The sequence below is a fragment of the Heliangelus exortis genome, chromosome 18, assembly GCF_036169615.1.
Source record: "Heliangelus exortis chromosome 18, bHelExo1.hap1, whole genome shotgun sequence".
Taxonomy (NCBI): domain Eukaryota; kingdom Metazoa; phylum Chordata; class Aves; order Apodiformes; family Trochilidae; genus Heliangelus; species Heliangelus exortis.
The window spans coordinates 1316785-1332363 of record NC_092439.1 but is presented as its reverse complement, the minus strand read 5'-3'; the positions used below and the strand labels follow the sequence as shown (position 1 = coordinate 1332363).

The 15579-nt window shown below is 49.0% G+C and overlaps 1 protein-coding gene across 13 annotated transcripts in view; it reads left to right on the top strand.

Annotated features, from left to right (window-relative positions):
• DAGLA (diacylglycerol lipase alpha) overlaps positions 1-14556 on the top strand; it is a 79766-nt gene extending 65210 nt beyond the window's left edge. For 11 of the 13 annotated variants that reach the window (XM_071761818.1, XM_071761823.1, XM_071761825.1 and 8 more), the window contains 8 exons: positions 1543-1623; positions 2232-2374; positions 3857-3925; positions 4982-5054; positions 6099-6295; positions 7109-7238; positions 8176-8357; positions 9494-14556. In XM_071761818.1, coding sequence (XP_071617919.1) covers positions 1543-1623; positions 2232-2374; positions 3857-3925; positions 4982-5054; positions 6099-6295; positions 7109-7238; positions 8176-8357; positions 9494-10421 — 1803 coding nt within the window. In that variant the 3' untranslated portion in view covers positions 10422-14556. The remainder of the gene's footprint in view (positions 1-1542; positions 1624-2231; positions 2375-3856; positions 3926-4981; positions 5055-6098; positions 6296-7108; positions 7239-8175; positions 8358-9493) is intronic. The other 2 variants (XR_011729410.1, XR_011729409.1) reach the window with 2 other exon arrangements.
• Positions 14557-15579: the final 1023 nt, after the last annotated feature.

The window sequence follows — 15579 nt, the reverse complement described above, 5'->3', positions numbered from 1 at the left end:
CAGAGCTCTCAGCAGTTTGACAGAAGAGGCAGGAGCAGCACTGATTTCCAAGCTCTTTTCTCTCCCAAATATCCCCTCCCTGTGGGTTTCCACACACACCACTGAAATCTCAAGAGAGCAGCTTCCCAACTTCAAACCACAAAGCACTGCTGAGCATTTCCATTTTGCTTTCCCTGCATCTTCAGCCTGTTTGGTTGTTTACATCAGAGGTTTGAAAATTGAAGCCCTGATAGTTTTAATCCTTTGAAAGTCACCAGTGTCCACTTGACTGGTGAGTCTAGATGTAACTTTGCCACCACTGAAGTCTCATTCTATAGTGCTACAGTCACTGTCTAATTAGGCTGTGCTGTCATTATATAAAAAAATAAAGCTATAAGGCTGACTAACAGCCCCTTAGTAATATCATGGAGGATTTAGGTCATGCTTTTCCAAAATAGAATCCTAAATTAAGGTTAGAAATTTATAGAAGAAGTCTACTGTTCACTTCTCATTAGAGTTGGGAATGGAGATTCTTCTGAAGGCAGCAGGAGCTGCTGGGAGATGTGAACACAGCCATGAAATCTCATGGCATCTGCTTTTTGATAATGATGGTGGCATCACAGATGTCCCATTTCCAGCCCCTGCAAGAATCAGCTCTTTGGTACTCTGAGTTTTCATGGTGTGTTTGATATTAAGGACTTTGAAAATTCCCCCATCTCTTGTGCTTTTTTGGAGAGGGCCTGGAATTCTTTTATGTTGCTGAGATGAAACAGTGCTTAATAATGTTGGCTTTGTACTTAAATTGTTTGCAGGGAGGGGTTTAATGGAAAATAACCAAGGAGCTGATCTTCCCTGGGTTCTGGCTACCCCAGGCAGTGTGAATTCTTTGAGGTCTGTAACCACCAAATTAGAAGTAGCTGATTCCTGTTTGCCCACATTCCCTCTGAATTCTATTTGGAGTTCAGGCTCACTTAGCACTGCATTAAACTAATTTTATTAAACCATAAAACTATGGTTTAAAATGTAGTAAAGGCATAACCAAGAATTTCTGCAACAGCCCAAATTCTGGTTGCTTAATCCAACTGCATTTGTAATTATTACCCAGAGGAAGAAACTCTTTAGAGGCAGCCATCAGCAGGGGATAAATGTTTTGAAGCAGCCTATCAGCTTATTTCCCCCTTTCCAGCAGTTCTTATCTTCTAGTGAATAAAAACCTTCAATAATTTGTGATTTAAGTGGAGTGGGGTTTTTCCTGGGTTGTTTTTCTTCTCCATTTTGCACCTTGAGCCCAAGATCAGAACCTTTGAGTGTTGTCTTCATTTCAGAACTGTCTTTGCTTCTAAAGAGTTGGTGGCTCCTGGTAATCAGTGAGCCAAAATATTAAGGAACAAAGTCTGTTCCTTAATGTGGAGCAGATCCAGGGATATTCCTCCATCCTGAAACATGCTGGGGGTCACTCTGAAGCTTGCACAGCAACCAGGGCAGTGTGGGGTCTGCTGGGTGTTTAGAGCAGGGTTGAGATGCAACCATTTACCTCCTGTTCTGTCTTCATCTTTCCCTCAGGGAATGGTGCTGTCTGCTGAGTACATCAAGAAGAAATTGGAGCAAGAAATGGTGCTTTCTCAAGCTTTTGGACGAGACTTAGTGAGTATTAGTTTTCTTTTATCCTTTGCAGGCTATAATGAGATTTCCCTAAACCACTGGGCTTAGGAAAGCTTCCATGTCCCTGAATCTGTTGTACTAATTTCTCAAATCTTCCTTCAATTCCTATCCCTCTGAATTGCCAAACAGGCAACTTAGTTACTCATTCCCCTGGGGCTTGCTTTTTTTTTGTATTTTGAAACCACTAATACTGCAGAGCTCCTGAATATTTTAAATATTTTGTTCTCAGGCAAAGCCGAGGCAGAAAGTCCCATTTGGTGGCAACACGGGACAGGGGGACATTAAAACCAAATCAACAGGAACTAAAATCCCATCTCTGTGGAGATTCTCTTTGGAGATAGCAAGGGGATGCACATTTCTTGTGAGAGAGGGATATCAAAGAACCCAAGAGAGATGTTAAGAAGCATCTTACCTTAGTTTGGATGTCAGTAATGGCCCCGCTGGGGGGGAAACTTATGAGCCCCCCACTTCCCTTCTGGCAAAGCTTTGCTCAGCCTCCCAGCTGGGGCAAAGGGACAGATTCAGGAACTTATGGACTTCATCTTTCAGTCTGACCTCAATTTGCTTTTATGTTTTTTTTTTGCTTTTAGGGGAGAGGAACCAAACACTATGGGCTGATTGTGGTTGGTCACTCCCTGGGGGCTGGGACAGCTGCCATCCTCTCCTTCCTCTTGCGCCCGCAGTACCCATCCCTGAAGTGCTTTGCCTATTCCCCCCCAGGTGGGCTGCTCAGGTAGGTGTTGGGGCAGAAAAACCACTTGAGGGAAGGGGCTGGAGCTGGAGCTGAACCAGATCCTGTTTTTCTGCTCCTCAGAGCATCACAAAGCCCTCTGCCTTGGGCAGGAAAGCGGAGAGGTTTCTAGGAGCTGAGAGTTGTTGGCAGCCTTTGCCCTGTGTTATAGCTTGGAGTTTAGGTTATGCTGGCACGTGGCCACTCTGCCAAATATTCTGGTTCAGGACTGTGGCTGTAGCTCTGATTTCACCCTGACTGGTGGAAGATGCAAGCTGAGAGGACAGGGAATGATTTTCTTATTCCTCACCCAGTGCCAGCGAGTCCTCTCCCTGTCTGCTGCTGAGGAAATGTCCAATAAGTTGACCAAATGTAGATGTTTGCATCAACTGATCTCATTGTTTGGACTCCTTTTTGGACCTGCCAAAAACCTGGGCACTTCTGGGGGTTGATTTTGGTCATTCTAAAGCAGGTGCCTAAAATAAATCAGGGGGACTGTGCTTCCTGGTGCCTCTTTCTTTACCTCACCCATAGGGAGTAGCTGAGTATGGTGAATTCCTCCCAGTGAAAGCTGGAACACACCTGCTGCTCGAGTTATTTACATGGCAGCCGTGCAAAACCAACCTGTTTGATTGCTGTGAAGTGAGTGAAGGTCTTTCTAGTCATGTCAGAGACATCCTGCACTCCCAAGCAGCCATGGATTATCAGAGGCTCCTCGTGATAATTACTGTATCATGGTCCAGGAGCAGCCAAGGGTTTTTAACCCTCCTGCTGATGCATCTGGATGTGGCAGGAAACCCTGATCTTCTGCAGCTAGAGAGGAGTTTAACTGCAGAATGTTTCCTGAGATCTGGGGAGCTTTCTGCTCAAGAGCTTCCACTCTTGAGATCCCTTGATAGCTCGTGCCAGGCTGTGCTGTGTTCCTCCAGCTGTTCAGAGCTCCAGGAGGTGCTTCTGATGCCACACTTGTGTCACACTGTGGCTCCTGCCCAGGATCATCTCTAGGTCAGTGATGCAGCCTGTGCCTCTGGTGACTGGTTCAGAAGATCTCTGGACAGGCAGCTGGCTGCAGAACCAGCTCACGGAGTGGAAGCCTCAATTTCCTCTTCCCTTGGGGCTCAGGTTGCTGCAGAAAGTCACCATCTTAGTTCTACAGTGTCTTTGTAAAGCATGGAATATCTTCTTCCCTTCTGCTGTCCAAGCCATTACCAAACTGTTAGAAAATTACTGTGAGGTGCTGAGTTAAAGTACTTCTTTTCCCAAGTACATTCAGAGCCATATGCAGAGCAGGGTTGCTTGGGGCATGGGTTGTGAATATCAAGCTTTTTATCAAGGCACAAATCCTGGAAGCAGCTTGGGTTGGGGTTTTTATCACCCTGGTTCACTGTTTGGTCACCTCTCCAACACCAGTGGTGAATGGGGAATCAAGTGCAGTTTGCTGCTCCTGAAACACTTTGCTTCTTCTTGGTCCTGTTTCTCTTCCAGTGAGGATGCCATGGAGTATTCAAAAGAGTTTGTGACTGCAGTCGTGCTTGGCAAAGATCTAGTGCCCAGGCAAGTTGAGAAGTGTCTGAATTTCTTGATGAATATCTGCTGTTCTGTACCAAAGTCACCCCTTTCCTATCAGAAACATCAAGCCCATATCTGTCCTCAGTTTCCTCATTTCCCTGTCCTTGTTTGCTGCTCACTTGTCTTCCTTGTCACCTGTATTGCTGCCTCTCTTACCTGGACACCTATATTGGTGCTTCAAACACCTTTTTTATTTTTTTTTAGGCATAGCCCTGCCAGGATGAAAGCAAAGGGTGACTCTCCTGCCTCTGTAATTAAACCCAGTGCAGGACCTGACCTCTCGGTGCCATCTTCCTCTGTTATCTCAGACCACTTTACACTCTGCCCTGAACTGGATGTGCTGTCATCTCATTTTGTACTGTTTGTCCCTGAATACCTGTTCCATATCATCTCACATCTCTGAATCAGCTCCCTCATTTCTGGTCTCTTGGCATTTCTCACCTCTCCTCATCTCCTTGGGGACACTTTGTGCTGAGCAGGGCGTTAGACTTGGAGCCAGACAACCTGGGTTTTACTTCTCCTTCTGCCCTGCAGTGTGACCTCAGAGAAATGGTGACATCTCTGGCTATACAGTATCATTTCTGTCTACAATATGAGACAAGCTGAATCCAGTGGAGGAAAAGTACTCCAGGGTGTTGAATATGTTCCTTAGTAACCTGTGTGACAAAATCTGTCGTCTGTCGCTTGGTGTCATTATGGTTCTGTGCCACTTTTTTGATTTATCTCTTCTGTCTCATCCTCCCCTTGTTTCTTGCTCACTTATTTCTGTGATTGCCTCATCTCTCTCTCCTTATCTGTTCCCTGACCTCTCCTATCTCTGTTCACTGACCTGACTCTGCTGTTGCATTTCCCACTTGTTTATTGTGGTGCTTTCCTGGAGCCTCCTAACCCTGGTTGTCCATCCTGGATGATGCCACCTCTGAAATGATCCTGCATTTTTGCATTCTTTTTGTAGCATCACTTCTTGTTCTTCTGCTTTCTATGTCTCTGCCCCTCCTCTTTTCTGCCCAGCACTGCTAAACCCATTTTCCTCTTTTCCAGAATTGGCCTCTCCCAGCTGGAGGGATTTCGCCGACAGCTTCTGGATGTTCTGCAAAGAAGTAACAAGCCAAAGGTAAGAGTCAGGATGAAAAGACAACTCCAGGTGAGTCTTTTAGGGTCACAAAACAATCCTGCAGGCTTCTCCTGCCCTCCAGCTCTCCTTAGATCCACTGTCACTACTATTTAGGTAAGCAGAGGAGGGACTGAAACAGCTGGAAGGTCGGGGCCATGAGACAATCTGGGTTGTGGGCTGCAAGTTGCTTATCATGGGTTTCAAATAACCAAGCAGGATTATTTTTTTCATCTGAGCCTGTTTGGAAGTCTGTGTTCCAACTGTAGCTTTTCTTGGCCAGTAGCAAATGGCAGCAGGCTAGGAAGTACAACAGTTGGCTGCTTACAGACACTGCTGGGGGCTGTTTGGGTGGTGGGGGTGGTGTAGGATAAGTGGTCTGTTCATGTTTGGGATATAGGAAATGTGGGAAGTTGTTCTTCCCCAGGCTTTTTTTTACTGTTACACTGAGATGGAAAAAACCCAGAACACTAAGATTTTTAGGGGTAAAAAATTCTCTAAATAAACTGAAGAGGGAAAAACGAGTTTACATTTATTTTGATGTTGCTGTTAGCATGCTGTGGGGTTTGTGTTTTAGTTTGGGGGTTTTTGGTGAATTTTTGTTCTTGAGGATTTATTTTGGGGAACTAAGAGAGACCTGAGTGGAAGTTTTATTGGTGTATGTTTTATGGTCTTTTGCTGATTTTTGTAAATTGAAACTTCCATCTGCCTTCTTTTTCCTGGAAGGTATTAAGTTAGCAGCTGGTTAACAAGTTAGTGCTTGCTCTACATCCTTAGCTCTACAAAAACCTCCAAAGAAAGGGGTGAGATGTTGCCATTTCTAGGGTTAAAACTGAAAAAGGTTGAAGCAGCTTTTCTGGGCAGGATTATCTCTAACTCTAACTCTATTATTTAATCAACCAGGGCACAAGACTTCTTTAGTTCTCCTTTCTGCTATTAGCTATTCATTTGAAACCCACCAGTAGTGTCTTGTGAGTGACTGCTTCCCTTTGGTATGTTTGGTTTGCTTTGATTTTTTGGTTTTGTTTTTTTTTTTTCTTTTAACAGTGGCGAATCATTGTGGGGGCTACAAAGTGCATCCCCAAATCAGAACTCCCAGAGGAGACAGAGGAAAATTCTGTGACAAGCAATCGCCTCTGGACCCACCCCAGTGACCTGACCATTGCCCTCTCTGCCAGCACCCCCCTCTACCCCCCTGGTCGTATCATCCACGTGGTTCACAACCACCCTGCAGAGCAGTGCTGGTGAGTTTGTGCACAGCTGGAATCTTTTGGAAAAGATTCCCCAAGATGGGAACCCACCTGTGTTCAGTTCTGGTCCCCAGTGTATAAAAAGGATGCAAGGAAGGCTGGAGGAGAGGGTTCAGAGAAGAGGCAGGAGGATGATCAGAGGGCTGGAGCACCAGGAAAAAAAAAACCTGAGAAAACTGGGTCTGTTCAGCCTTGAGAAGGATGAGGGGAGATCTTATTACAATGTTCCAGTACTTTAGGGGGGCTGCAAAGCAGCTGGAGACTTCCTGTTCACAAGGAGTCCGTGGGCAGGACAAGGGGCAATGGGCACAAGGTGTTCCTGGGGAGATTCTGATTGAACACAAGGAATATTTTTCCCCATGGGGACACTCAGGCAGTGGAATGGTCTCCCAGGGGCTGGGGTGGATTCCCCCACTGTGGAAAGCTTTAAATCCCAGCTTAAAGGGGTGCTGGGACAGCTCACATCAGCAATAACATGAGAAGGGTTGGACCAGAGGATCCTTGGGGTCCCTTCCAACCTCACCTTCTGGGATTCTGTGGAGGAGGTGATTCTCTTTTTTGCCTTTCTTCCAGTGACAGTGATTGTGTCAGTGCTGTCAGAGGAGAAAGAGTCATGTCAGTGTTGGCTAGTGCAGAGCTGTGGAGCTTTAATGTGTACTTCAACAGCTTCTCCCTCTTTTTTCCCCTCCTTTTGCTTGTTCTGTCTCTGCAACCTGATGTTTCTTTTGCATGCCAAAACACTGGCCTGCTCTTTTATCTCCTGCTCCCTGTTTTTCCCCTCGTGTTGAATCCCAACTCCTTTTCCAGCTGCTGTGAGCAAGAGGATCCCACTTACTTTGCAATCTGGGGTGACAATAAGGCTTTTAATGAAGTGATCATCTCTCCAGCAATGCTGCACGAGCACCTCCCCTACGTGGTCATGGAAGGGCTCAACAAGGTAAAGCAGAACTGGGGTGAGGACTGGGATCGTTCTGTTCAAAATAATGTGGGCCCTGGTTTGAGGGAGTGAGAGGCCCAGGTTGGGGCAAAAAAGGCAGAAATTGTGCTGCTGCTGGGGTGAGCTGTGAGCACTAAATGGATGAGGGGCTGATGAGGCTTCTTGGTGCCAAGGAAGCTCTGTAGGGGTGTTGGAGAGCCAGGAAAGTGCCCTTGGTGGGGTCCAGTTTTAGTAATTCCTCTTGCAAGAGCACTTAGGTGCCCTCATAAAACCAGTGCCTTGTCCCAGGCACACAGAAGAGTCCCTGCCCAGGAGGGCTGGCTGGTTAAATACCCAAGAACATTCACTTTGGAGGGGAGGAGGAAAGAAGATTGAGCTCTGGACTCACTGATGTTGGATGTGATGAGGTCTGGGAGTGGAGTGGAGTGTAGATCTCCATCCCAACACCCAGAGTCCCAAACTGGGTCTGATTTCCCCATGGAATGTCATAATAAAACTGTGAATTTGGGTGCTGGTTGGTTCCTCCTCAGAAGCTGCAGCTCCAGTGAAATCCAAGCTGGGACCAAAGTCCTTCACCCTGTGTCTGGGAGGTGATGGATTTTTAGGTGTTAATGGTTGTAGGATGGGTCTCTGCCCCTAAGCTTCAGTTCCCAGCTGTGCAGCTCTGCCCTGGAGGTTTATCCAGGTCTTCTTCTGCTCCAAAGGCTGCTCCTGCCAGCATCCTGCCTGTCACCTCCCCACCACTGGCTTCCCAGCAGGGCACTGACAGCCCAGAGCATGGCAGCACTGATTGATGTAATCCTTTCTCTCAAGACCTTGCCCTCTGCTTGCAGAAGGCATTGGGAAGAAACAAAGAGCTGGTTCAAAGTCCTCAGCTGAGAAGAGCAAAGCTGCTGCCTGTGGTAAAGCACTGCTGTGCTCTGCTTGCCTTCCCCAGGTCTTGGAGAACTACAACAAAGGGAAAACAGCTTTACTTTCTGCAGCCAAAGTGATGGTGAGTCCTACAGAGGTGGATCTCACCCCAGAGCTGATCTTCCAGAGTCAACCCTTGCCCAGTGGACCCTCAGTGCAGATTGGAACTGGAGCCCTGGCAGTGGACAGGAGGAACAGCAGTACCAAGTAAGGATCTGTCCTGGGGTTCTTTGAAGCTCTCTTGGGCTGAGCTGTGGGTCCTCTTGGAGTGTTGGAACCAAAGTTTGGGGAAAGGGTAGATCCTAAGGGCTGCCTCTGTGGGACTCTGAGCTTCAGTATGTCTTGTGTTTAGGGGGGAAAGAACCTTTTGTGTTGCTCAGGAATCTGTGAGTGCTGCAAGGGCAGGAGAACCTCGAGGTCTGGCAAAGACCCAGAGGTGGAGGAGCATCCAGGAGGGATACCAAGGAGAGGCTTGGAGAAGAGCTCATCCTTTGTGAGAGTTTAGAGAGAGTTTTCCTCTCTTTGTGTTAGAGAAACTATGTAGAGAGTTTTCCTCCAGGAGCAAATGGCAGAGAGGCTCCTTGCAGATTTTCAGGTAACATTTGAGGCACTACAGGACCCCAGACCTGCAGAAAGCAAAGAAAGGAAACAAAAACTGTGGGCAGAGTTATTTCCAAGTTGGAACACAACTTCCATCCCAGAATTGCATTTTGTTGGGCAAATTTGCTGATGAAACAGGCAAGATGAGAGCAGGAAGGTGGTTTGTAGAGAGACAGCAAAGGAAATCTGTGAGTGGGAGAGGGGAAGCACAAGAAGTTGTGTCCCAAGAAGTCACAATAAGAGTGAGAAGATGAACCAGGTGAAGCAGCAAGAAGAGGAGTGGTGGTTTGTGTGTCACAGCCTGCCCAGCCCCAAGGAGCTGGGGAAAAAAAAAGCAGGGGGAAAAATTCTGAGATGGGAAAGGAGTGAGGGAGAGGGCAGAGAGGCTTGAGGGAGATGCAGGAGTGGGAACAGTTGTGGGTTGGGTGTGTTGAATTCAAGGTTAGAGCCAGCTTCCTGTGTCAGACTGGCTCTTTTTGGGGGTCCTGAGTGGAAATGGTGCTGGGAGGGAGGATACTTAGGCAGGAGGAAAGGGGGAGAAGCTGCATTTGCAGAGGGAAGAAGCTGCACCTTGTGTTTTCAGCTGGGAGGATGGAGAGAGGAAGAAGTTTCCTGTGGTTAGAGCAATGCCAGGTGCCCTCAGTGGATCTGAGGAGGAACCCTCTGCCCAAACCTTGGTTCTTCTGCCTCTTTTGGCAGCTTGTGGCTCTGGGGGGTGATGTGCTGCCTCTTTCTCATTCCAGGAGCAAGTCCCATTCCGAAATCAGCTTGGAGGGTTTTTACGAGACAAAACCACTTTCTCCCGTGCAGAAAGACCCCGTGGAGCTGCTTCTCTTGGATACCAAGGAACGTTTGTCTGTGGAGCTGCAGGATCGCCGGGCCCCCCTGGCAACCATGGAGAGCCTCTCAGACAACGAATCCATCTACAGCTTCGATTCCAGGCGTTCCTCTGGATTTCGGAGCATCAGGGGCTCCCCCAGCCTCCACGCCGTCATGGAGAAGGATGAGACCCATTGCTTTTATATCGATCCCGTTATCCCCGAGGAAAACCCTTCCCTCAGCTCCCGGACAGAGCTGCTGGCTGCTGACAGCCTCTCCAAGCATTCCCAGGAAACTCAGCCCCCTGACAACCTCCTCAGCAGCGGTGGGACCACCCCTCAGCGCCGCTGCAGCGAGGAGGGGCCGGGCAGCGAAGGGGATCGGGTTTCCTTGGCTCCTCGGGAGGAATTGGCCCTTCAAAACGGGCGTCTCACCGATGTCCCCAGCCCCCAAGTGTTGGAGTTTGCCGAGTTCATAGACAGCCTCTTTAATCTGGATAGCAAAAGCAGCTCTTTCCAGGACATTTATTGCATGATGGTGTCAGACAGCTCGAGTGACTTTGCGGAGATGCCCAAGTCTGTCAGCGATCAGGAGATCCTGCTGAGGGCACAGTATGAACCCAACCTGGTCCCAAAGCCCCCGAGGTTGTTTGCAGGCTCAACAGATCCTTCGTCGGGCATCTCTGTCTCCCCTTCTTTCCCCCTGAGTTCCTCTGGAGAACTCATGGACATCAGTCCCACAGGTGGGAGCAGCCAGGAGTGTCTGGCCACGGAGAAAATCCGGACTTCTACCCCCTCTGGGCATGTAACCAGCCCTGCCAAGCAGGACGACCTCATGATTTCAGCCCTCTAGTGCAGGGTTTTAAAAAAAAAAAACAAAAAACCACCTTAAAAAACGAAAAACAAAACGAAAAAAACCCCAAACAAACCAACAAAATGGGGGATGCAGCTCTGAGAGCTGATCCCGTAGGCTGAGTGCTGGGATGATCGGGCAGTTTGGAGCAGAGGAGGCAGCCAGAAAGATTTTCCTTCTGGGGGTGACAGAGGGGGTGTCCAAAGGATGGATTGTGGTGGAGTCCCATGGGTGGGTGTCCCATGGTTGTGGTGGAGCCCCAGGAGAAGTGTGGCCTCAGGCTAAGGGGGTCTGAGGAGCTGGGAGTCGGATGCAAGTCCCCTACCTCAGCCTCAGTTCACTGCAGGCAGACTCCTTGCCCCAGGGCAGCTGCTGAGTTTGGGAGTGGGATATCCTGCTTCAGGGAATCCTCTGGGGGGAAGGGATGGATTCTCTGAAGCTGGAGGAGCTGAGAGACAGGAGGGGGCCAGGCCAGATCCCAGCCCCTTGGTACCCTGTCAGTGGGTTTGGAAGTGAAGGGGTTGAGATTTTGGGCCCTCTTGCACTACCAGGTTGGGTCTGGCCCAAAATCCAGTTTGTCACACATCCACGGAGATGGCTTTTGTAGGACACTCTCCTGTTTTAAAGCCATTGGGGCTGTATTCTCCCCAGATGCAGTCTCCCTTCCCCTGGCCCAGGTGCAGCAAGAATGGGGCTGGCACTGGTTTTTTTCTCTTCCCCTGAAGTTACTTCTGTGTCCAGTGAGCACCAGGTTGCTTCTGAGAGGCAAGGAGACTGTTCTGAAGAGCCAAAGCCCTCTGCCACCTTCCCTCCTTTGCCAGAGAGAGTTCTCCTGGATGGCACCATCCTCACTTCTCATTCCCCTGGACTGCTCTGAGCTCTCCAAGCTCCTGCAGGACTCCCAGGATCCACCTCAGAGCTGCATGGATGGAGCAACTTGAAAAATGGAACAGGTTTCTCAACACCCAGAGGGATTTTGCCAGGACCCTGCAGAGCCTGGGAGCCTCTCCTGGACTCAGCTGGGTCCCATCTGCAGGAGTCACAGCCACTGTCACCAGGAGTTCAGGGGAAAAGATGAACTTTCACTAAGTATTGAAATCTCTTGTATGTTTACAGAGCTGCTAAGCTTTCTGGAAGGTATTTATTAAGCAAACAGGGAGGTTTTCCCAAAGCAAAACCCATGGTCATTCTTTCCTTCCTCTGCTGTTCCCTCTGGGGACAGAGGGGAGAGAAGGGATGAGCAGGAATGATGGCAGGGGGGCTGTGTCCATCCCTTGCCCTCCCTCACCCACCTCCCTGCTGCAAAGCTTGAGCAAATTGTTAGGAAAACTCCCTGAGTGCTGCTGGGCAGAGCCTGGAGGAGCCTGATGGGTCCAGCAGGGACTTCCCAACGATGGAAGCAGGAGAGCAAACGACCTGTGTAGAAAGTTAAACATACTGTGACCTGTCAAAGGCCTTTAATTGACAAAACACCTTTGTATTATCAAAGCTTGGCAGAGTTACCACTCACTGAGCTCCGTCCTCCCTGGGTGGAGAAAAAAATAATTGTATTTTAACTTCCTGCTCATCACAGAGATGTTCTTTGTCCTCCCTCCCCTCCTTAGCTGTGATATTTCCATGGTGGGAAGGTGCTGTGCTTCCCAGGAGCTTAGCTCCTGCCAAATCCCTGGGCCTCCTGTCATCCCTGGCTTCTTGCTGAGTTTAGGGAATAGTTTGGGGCAGGGCAGGGTGTGGGGCAGGGCTCTGCTGTCCTGGGTGCCACAGCAAACCCAGCACAAGTGGGAGATGCCACTGAGTCAGCCTGGGAGCACTTTACAGGCAGCATTGAGGGAAATCATTTCAGGAGCACAGAAGTGAGCTGGGCTTTTGTGTCCAAGTGACAATCTCCCACTCAACAGTTTAGGCTGAGATAACCCTGTCCCCTGCCCCTTTCCAAGTGACAGGGCCTTGGTAAACAGGCAGCAAAAAACATTTTCCCTGGGGTTAAGGTTCCAAAGGTGACTTTCTTTAGAGTGTCTTGAATGCGAGGGAAGAAACCTCTTTGAAATCAAAGGAAATTGTAAAAAATGCTTTTATTCTGAGCACCAAGAAGTAACTTTTTTTGTCTTCTTAGGTCCTCTAAAAAAAAAACCAAACCAAAAGAGCAGTGTTATTGCCCTTGCTGAGAGCTTGCATGGTTCCCCTGGAGCAAGTGTGGAAGTGCCAGCAGCTCATGCAGACCCCAGGCTGGGGCTGAACTGCTGCCAAGAATCTTTCCAAAGGTGGTGTCCAGGAAGGAGCACACACACACAAAAAAAAAAAACCAACAAAAAATAGGGAGTTTTGAGGGGGGAAAAGGATTTCAGAGAGGTTGGGAGGCTGAGCTAGCAGGCTGGCTCACCTCCTGATGCTGAGATGTGGTGAGGGAGAGGGGAGAGGAGTTGGTTTCTGCCTTAAATCGTGGGCAGGAGGGGGGTAGTGGTACCACTTAGCACTTGGGCAGAGCTTTAGTTCTGCAAAGCACTTTACAAACACGGATGGAGGCTTCATCTCTGCCCCTGGCAGTGAGGTGTGAGGAGCTGGTGGTCTCTGAGATGAGGTGGAACTACTGGTGCCCTCCCCAAGGATGCTGGGGAGATGGCTCAAGCTGAGGAAGGTGGATTATCTGCCTCTTCAGGGAAAAAAAAAAAAAATAATAATGGTTGTTTCAGTAGTGACCTGGGGATGTTTTTTGGGTCACAATATTGCACTAGAAGTCACTCCTGTTCTGGAAGACACAATCCACGTGTGTGACTGTTCCCTTCTCTGTGCCATTGGGGCCCAAGGGGATGGGGTCACTTTGCCCTGACCAGCAGGAATCAGCCTGGAATGCTGTGTTTGGATTTGCTTTTTGCTTTGGTTGTGCTCTGTGTTGATCAGGCTTCTCAAAAGCCTGGCAGCACCTCCTGAGCTGGGCTTGCCCTAGACCCAAGGCAGTCGAGGTGCAAAAGAACCCTTTTAGTGAAGGTTTTTACTGCACCTGGTTGTAATTCCTGGTCTCTGTTGGTCTCTGCTGCCACACAGCTCTATCCCCACTCCTCATGAAGTAAATCCACCTTCTTTGCATTATTTCTGCTTTCAATGTCTTTGTGTCTTGATTCTCATCACTCCTTAGCAAGCTGAGCATCTGGACAGGCTGCTCTCCTGTTCCATCCTGGAAGAGCATATCTGGCAAGTTAAAACAACAGAGAAAAAAAGAGAAGCCTTTAGCTACCTCCTTCATTTCTACCACAACCTGTTGCCTGCTTGCTCCACTCTCTCTCTGGAAACACGAAGCCTCTTCAGACATCTTCATCTTTGGGCTTCTCTGCTCATCTCTTGAGCTTGGTGCCTTCTGATCTTTAGCTTGAGATTTCACTGAGATATTCCCCCCCAGGCTGGGATGCTGGAAGGGCAGTTGGGTAGTGCCTGCCATCCCAGCTGCCACCAGTTCCCCCCAGTTCAATGGCACATCCTTCAAATCTCCTTTTGGAGAAGCTTTTTTGGTTGAGATCCTGGAGGGCAGAGCCTGAGCGTTGGGCACCTTAAAATTCAAGCACAGGAAGCAAACCCCTCTGCACCCAAAGAGCTTTGCCAAAGATTTTTTTGCCAGGTTCTCAGCCCTTTCCACCATTCCCTGGTGCAGCAGATCCCAGCTGGACCAGTGCTTGCTCTTCCCTGGGATCTTCTCATCCTCATGCTGTGGAGCATCCAGGGATGGGATGGGATGGGATAGGATGGGATGGGATGGGAGGCTCTTACCCAGGGAGGTGTTGAGCTCCATCCAGCAGCTTAGGAACAGCCCCTGAGCCCTCTGAGAGTGCTCAGAAGGGGAGCTGGGTCCTCTTGTCTTTTTTTTTTTTTTGCACCTGGAAGCTGGACTCTGACCCTTTTGGAGTGTGTCCAAGGTGGAATGAAATAATCTTATTGCAAATACCCCAGTGAATTATGCAGGTTGAGCCCTTAGCTTGTAATGCTGGCTGGCTGTGGGGTTTGGAGGCTCTTCTGCATCAGTAATAATTGCTTTTATTGTTGCTTTTAATTGCAGCAGTGCTAAGAACAGAGAGAGGATCCTGCTGAGTATGTAAAAAAAACCCCAAAAAACAAAACTACAAATAAAGCAAAGCCTTCTCCAGTCTTCCCATTATCCCCTCTCCTTTTCTAGGGGCTGCCCTTTCCATTTGGAACTCATTTTCTGCCCAAACTGCCCCCCAACACCTTCCCCCTCTGCTCCCTGTTGCACTTGGACTTAGCTTCTCTCTCTTTGGTTGCTCCATCTCAGGATGGTGGTGGCTCAGTTCCCATCCCTGGTAGCACCACTTGGGAAGCCATTCCCCATGGAATGAGCTCTCTGGGATTCCTGACTTGATTCTCTTAAAATTGGCAGTTAAAGGATAAAACCCCCTCAGCCCTGAGAGGTTCTTCATCCATCTCTGCCTTCTCCTTTCCTGCTCTGTGTTTTCAGTGTTCATCATTCCTGCAAGGATTTGAGGACTTGATTCCAAGCCACTGGAAGCTGCACCAGGTATTTTGCCTCTTGGAAGGCAAAGGGAAGGTTGGGAATGCTGCTCTGAAGGAAGGAGTGGATTTCTCTGAAGCATCAGAGGGAAAACACAAACTTGGGCTTCTCCTGGGGACCTGTGCTGTACCCAGCTGCAACGCTGGATTTCGAGCAGAAATTCCAGCAGATTTTCATCTCTTGTGCCCAAGCTCCCTCTCCTGGTGCTGCTGGAGGATGCTCCGTGTCCCAGGAATCCTGGATCCTGCTGGAGGCCCTGGGGAGGAATGTCCTGGGACAAGGATTGTCTGGGGCAGAAGGAGAAGGAAAAATTACAGCCAGGAGGTGTGGGACTTGTTCTGGGAGCTCCTTCCTCCCCAGTCAGATGGGAAGGTTCTGGTTCTGAGTTCTGGTGTTCAGGGTCCAGTCTTGGAGGTCTGTGGTGTAGCTGGGATTGGGATTCATTGATTTCTTTCTTTTTTCCCTTGCTGTTCCCTTCAAGGAAGGAGCTGCTGCCCCTCCAGTGCCACGGGGCAGGTTGGGCACCAGGGACAAACCTGGGACCCAAACTGTGGTTGCCTCAAGGGTTTTCTCTTCCAGCTCAGAGTCAGGAACCCTCACTGGGTGGGGGTCAGATCTGGGGGGGAAACTCAAACCCTGTTG